This window comes from Halyomorpha halys, unplaced genomic scaffold (genome assembly GCF_000696795.3).
Source record: "Halyomorpha halys isolate HHAL.00 unplaced genomic scaffold, Hhal_1.1 Scaffold1345.1, whole genome shotgun sequence".
Lineage (NCBI taxonomy): Eukaryota > Metazoa > Arthropoda > Insecta > Hemiptera > Pentatomidae > Halyomorpha > Halyomorpha halys.
Window position 1 is genome coordinate 134795 of NW_027113999.1, and position 5150 is coordinate 139944.

Consider the following 5150-nt stretch of genomic DNA (forward strand, 5'->3'; position numbering starts at 1 on the left):
TAATCTTATATAAAGTAATTATTACACTCAGTATTACAGAATATCTAATCGTCGCTTAAGATGTTAGTTCACCTTGCTCAGAAAAAAATTGTATAAGATTAAAAAAAAATGTTTCATTTTAGAGACATCTTGAAGAAAAAATTATTTAAGTATCTCCCACAAAAGAATGGTTGAAACAATATATGTTTAGAAAGACGCGTCGATTTTTAATAATTTTTTAAATATTAAAATAAAATTGCTGATTTTCTTGAGTTCAAGGTAACACAGCTAAAGCGATATAGAAGTTCAATGGCCAAACTTACAATATTCTCCTTTTTCATTTTCTATGTACATTTTAGTGTTCCCTTCACTCTTATGGATAAATTACATACATTTTAGGAAGAAGATAGTTGACCGTATGAAGTAGATTGTTGGAATAGTCCGGGTGGATTGTAGAAAGATGTACATAGATTATAATCTGTATCTAATATCTTATACATGTACTTCAACATTTATCTCATATATTTGCCTATTGTAATATTAGACAAGAGATCTGATGATTCTGTCATTTAACCTATCTATTTATTATAAAAAGTCTTACCCTTTTTGAGGGGTAGCGAAGGGAAATTTTATAATTAAGAACGGATGCCCGATTTGGCAGTTGTCACCTCTGCTTCAATCAGTCAGGCACTCCAATCTCTGTTCCAATCTGTCAGGCACCCCCATCTATGATTATTTGTTATTTTTATTAATTTTCTTAATGTTTACTTTTCCTTGCTACCCCACCTTTACCATATTTATTTCACCTTCTGATTACTTTTTTACTCTTTACCACAGTTATAATTCTAATTCTAACGAATATTTTTCTACAATTTATTACTCTAGTTTTATTTTTAGAATTCTATCAAACCTGGCTGTATCGACTAGTGACTAGTTTCTGGTCCTGCTATATGTATTTTTCCTTAAATCATTATTTCTTTTATATATTTTATAAACAAAACAAAAAATTATTTATTTTCGTATTTTCTCTGTATATTTATTTTAATGTTTTGTCAATTCTTACAATCTTGTATCTTGTTTTTCATTTAGCTCTCACGAAGCCCTGCAAAGTACGGTGAAACCTTGGTTAACAATAAATAGTTTTCTTTTACTATTTTGATACCTTTATTGACCGCCACCCGGACTATCTTCCTACAATCTGCTTATATACAGTCAATTAAATTATCTTCTTCTGGTATTGAAAATACTGTGAAAGATGTTGTGGAGTAAGTCATCCCAAAAACCATGTCTTGTCCACACGTTTTCTGGGTTGGTGGAGTTTATGAATTCGAGTGCTCGAGCTCTGAATTAAGGTTGATTCTGGTCACTCTTCTTTGTGATACCCGGAATCGATATGTGAGTAGAGGGTCTGCAGAGACATAGTCATGGTGAGGAGTCGTCTATCTTCTTTAATTCAGGCTGGATTTATTCTAACTGAAATTCAGCCCTTATTGATCGAGTTTTGTGAAGTAGGGTTTGTCTTTTTATACGATTCTGTATCCTTGGTTCAACGCGATCCTTTAGTGGGTGATTGGGAATGCTTTTAGTGTAGCTTTTGTGTTTAAACTAAGCATTTGTGTATGTCTTCTATCCTCCAGTCCAAGAAGACCCGTAATAGACTCCATTTAACTTATTGGAGTAGATTTCAGAGCTCGGGTGATTATCCATAGTCCCTGATTTTAGACAAAAGAGGCCAAATGGAAATCGGAGTTTGCTGCAACTTCTCAGCTCAGCCCAAGAAGTGGTACGCTTGTATTGGGTTGATCTGAACACAGATCCTCTTCCAGGGGAATAACTGAGAGATCTATTAAGCTCAGGCTGAGTTCTCGAGGACCATATTGACCCAAGGCTGTCCTTTCGCGGTAAAGAACCGCATCCTCTTGGAGGTGGCCCTGCTCTTACTAAACACGACGGATCTAGACCGAAATGTTAAAAAACATCCCGGTGGGTGGCAGTATCACCACTAGTACTGACTTGGAGCCGAAAGCTATATAAGGCAGCTGAATCTCTCTTCAGACATCACTAGGCTATGCTGAAGAATTGCGAGGGGACAAATTCTTAAAAATTACGCTGAAGTCGGAGGCAAGTGGCCAAAGTTGAAAAATAGTTACCAAAACATCTTTCTTGATGGTTTGGAAAACAAGTTGCCAAGCAATACTTCCCAAATATGGCATGATTTGTGTAAAGATATTATTTTGTTATAATATTAATATCCAATTTATTTCAGTAAATTCCGTAGGTAAAATATAAAGAGTCTCCTTTGGAATCTCCATGCCATATGTTGCAGCCCCAGCTGCCCTTCCCCCCTCTCCCCTTATTAATTGGGGTATTTCCTACTTTGTTCCTTCACCAGATCACTAGGCGTTGGGAGACAAATGGTCATGCTTTTAGGTATTTTATTGCTAATTTGAATTATCTCTTTGAGTACAAGAGCCCAAGAGGAGAAAAATCAAGTTATTTCACCCCAATTTTGGATTACTTTAATGAAAATTATGCATAATTACTAGTCAAAATTGATGAGTTAGTTAGGGCAAATAAAAATGGTGACTGTTTCAAAATATTAAAAAAAAAAATCAATTTTCATTCAGAGCTCCATATCTTTAAAACTATCAACATTAGAAAACTTAATAAGACATCATTTGTTGACGAACTAATTTCTTCATTGGTATGATTTAATATTTTTGCAATAATTTTGTAGGTTATATAGATAAAAAAGTTCTCATTCACATGTAACTTTATTTTTTAGGTTCAGAAGTGAAGAACTATCTATTAAGATGGTGTCCTGTTAAACTAAAGTAACAATTGCTTCATCCAAAAAGTCTTGTTATTCTTTACTCACTCAACATTACAGTGGGAGTATCATGAGGTAGATAGTAAAACAATCAATATTTCTTTACAGTGTCCAACATATTTTTAAGATAGCCATTCACACAAACTCAAACATCATTTCTAGAATCTGATTTACTAGAAAAAGAACAAACTTCATTATCAGATTCGCCTTGTTCACATTGCATTTATTTATTGGTTTTTCTGGAGTTGTGAAAAAGGTTATCCTATCCATTATATTCCACATAGAACAAAAATTTAAAAGAATTTCATTCTGATTAAAAATTAATTTTTTTTACTTGACGACTAAGGTGAGGCCGTATCTGATCCAGAAACCAAGATTGTCGCAAGGATATGTGATAAATAAGGTGTGGTAGAGGCTAATTGAAAAATAAATTCCACATTAATATCATCAGTAAGGTGCCAAAAAGATTTCGTCGGAGGGAGCGAGATTGTTCCTTATTCAAAAACTCACTTTTAGGCATATACTATTTATTCTCCTGTGCTTCCTTCCTTCCTACCTTCTGCTATAGTCCGCTTAATCAAAACATTCAACTGATTTTGCACTACTAAAATATGACATGTGCACTGCTGGTCAAAATTTTAATACCACCTGTTTGGTTATGCAAACATTAACACCAAGATGATACTGGCATATTTTTAATATAATCAATAAATTTTTAGGTTTTATTCATATTTTCTATTAAGTAATTCCTCCTTTTGTTAAGCTTTGTCAATTATTTAGGTAAAATTATTAGAATGTTAAAAAAAAAAAAAAAAAAAAAAAAAATTTACTTGTCAAATTCAGTTACTTTATGAAATAATTTTTTGTATGGAAACTATTAAATGAGAGTAAGTATGTTACAAGATTAAGAATCTTGATTTATAAATTGAATAAATTGCGAAAGAACTGATACCAGGATCGGATCTGACCCCACTTTACATTCTTAAGCTTGATATTTTGCTATTCTAGGTTTCTGTAAAATCAAAATGTGATTTAAGAACACAAATACATATGCTGTAAATATATATTACAACATATACAAATACCATACATCACATGAACAATATAATCTAATTTAATATATATATTTACAAAAATTACAATAGCACAAATCAGAGTTTAAATACAAAAATCATTTCAGACTGTACATAAAGAAGTATTTCATTATTATTATTATTATTATTGTCAACAAAATATGAAAATTCTTCATTAAAATTTTTAATTCATTCTTCAACTGTGGTTAAATAGAAATGAACCTTAAATAAATCACAGTACAGAATGAAATGTACCAATTTACTTTCCAAGAAAGAGCACGAAATTTTTCTAGGATTGAGTACTTCACAGCATAAGAGAGAATAGAGTTTCTTTGCATCGACTCTAACGTTGCTTTCTGCATCACCTGTTCACATAATAAATAACATTGTGCAATAAAATATCAAGTGTTGTTAATAAAAAATAATGAGAAAACAACCATGTAAAAATAAACAAATACTTTCATTAGCAACTCTTTTTGATATTTTAATTATTATTTCAGTCACATAAATAGCTTATTAAATTTAGCTGCTGGATAGCAATATTACATTATAATGGATTGTTTATAAAAGACTTTTATACTAGGTTATTTTTCTTATTTTAGTAATTTTAAATCATTAATTTATAAAGTCAAGCTATAGTATATTGTGAAAAGTCCAGTGATGGGTAAATGTCACTCATTGTCTACTTTGTTCTGCTCCTGTTTAAATTAAAACCTATTTAAAATAGTTAGTTTGTACTTTCTCGCTCTTAATTATATTTTCTATACATAATACTGCCTTTAATCAGCATGGATTAGAAAGGCAGATACCAACAGGTGAGTGGGAGATTAACAATCCCAAATCAACAAGCCGCTCAGTCAATCCTCCCACCCTTTGTGTTCAGCTACACTGGAAGCCATCGACCCAGGCTAGCCACAACAAATTTTATTCTAAGCCAAAACAAGAAAAAAAAACGATATGGTTAGACAGTAACTATGTTGACAGCTAGAAGCATCTATAGACAAATTGCGATTTCACATTTATAGAGCTTATCTTATATTTCTTACACCAATGTATCAGGTTGCCTGCTTTTTCAGGGTTTTTTTTTTCTCTTGTAAACAATATATTTTTATATATGTATATATAGTTGACCGTAAAAATTAATATATATAGGAAGATGGTCAGGGTTGCGGTCAATAGTGAAACAAAAATAGTTTACAACTATTTATTTTCCAACATTTCGCCCCACTTTGCAGGGCTTCATCAGGGCTAAAAAGATACAAAATGAA

The 5150-nt window shown here is 31.8% G+C and overlaps 1 protein-coding gene across 3 annotated transcripts in view; it reads right to left on the reverse strand.

Moving 5' to 3' along the window:
- Nucleotides 1-3917: 3917 nt before the first annotated feature.
- Nucleotides 3918-5150, reverse strand: part of Hus1-like (Hus1-like checkpoint clamp component) — a 7718-nt gene continuing 6485 nt past the window's right edge. For 2 of the 3 annotated variants that reach the window (XM_014434309.2, XM_014434308.2), the window contains exon 6: nt 3918-4247. In XM_014434309.2, coding sequence (XP_014289795.1) covers nt 4072-4247 — 176 coding nt within the window. In that variant the 3' untranslated portion in view covers nt 3918-4071. The remainder of the gene's footprint in view (nt 4248-5150) is intronic. The other variant, XR_001344424.2, reaches the window with a different exon arrangement.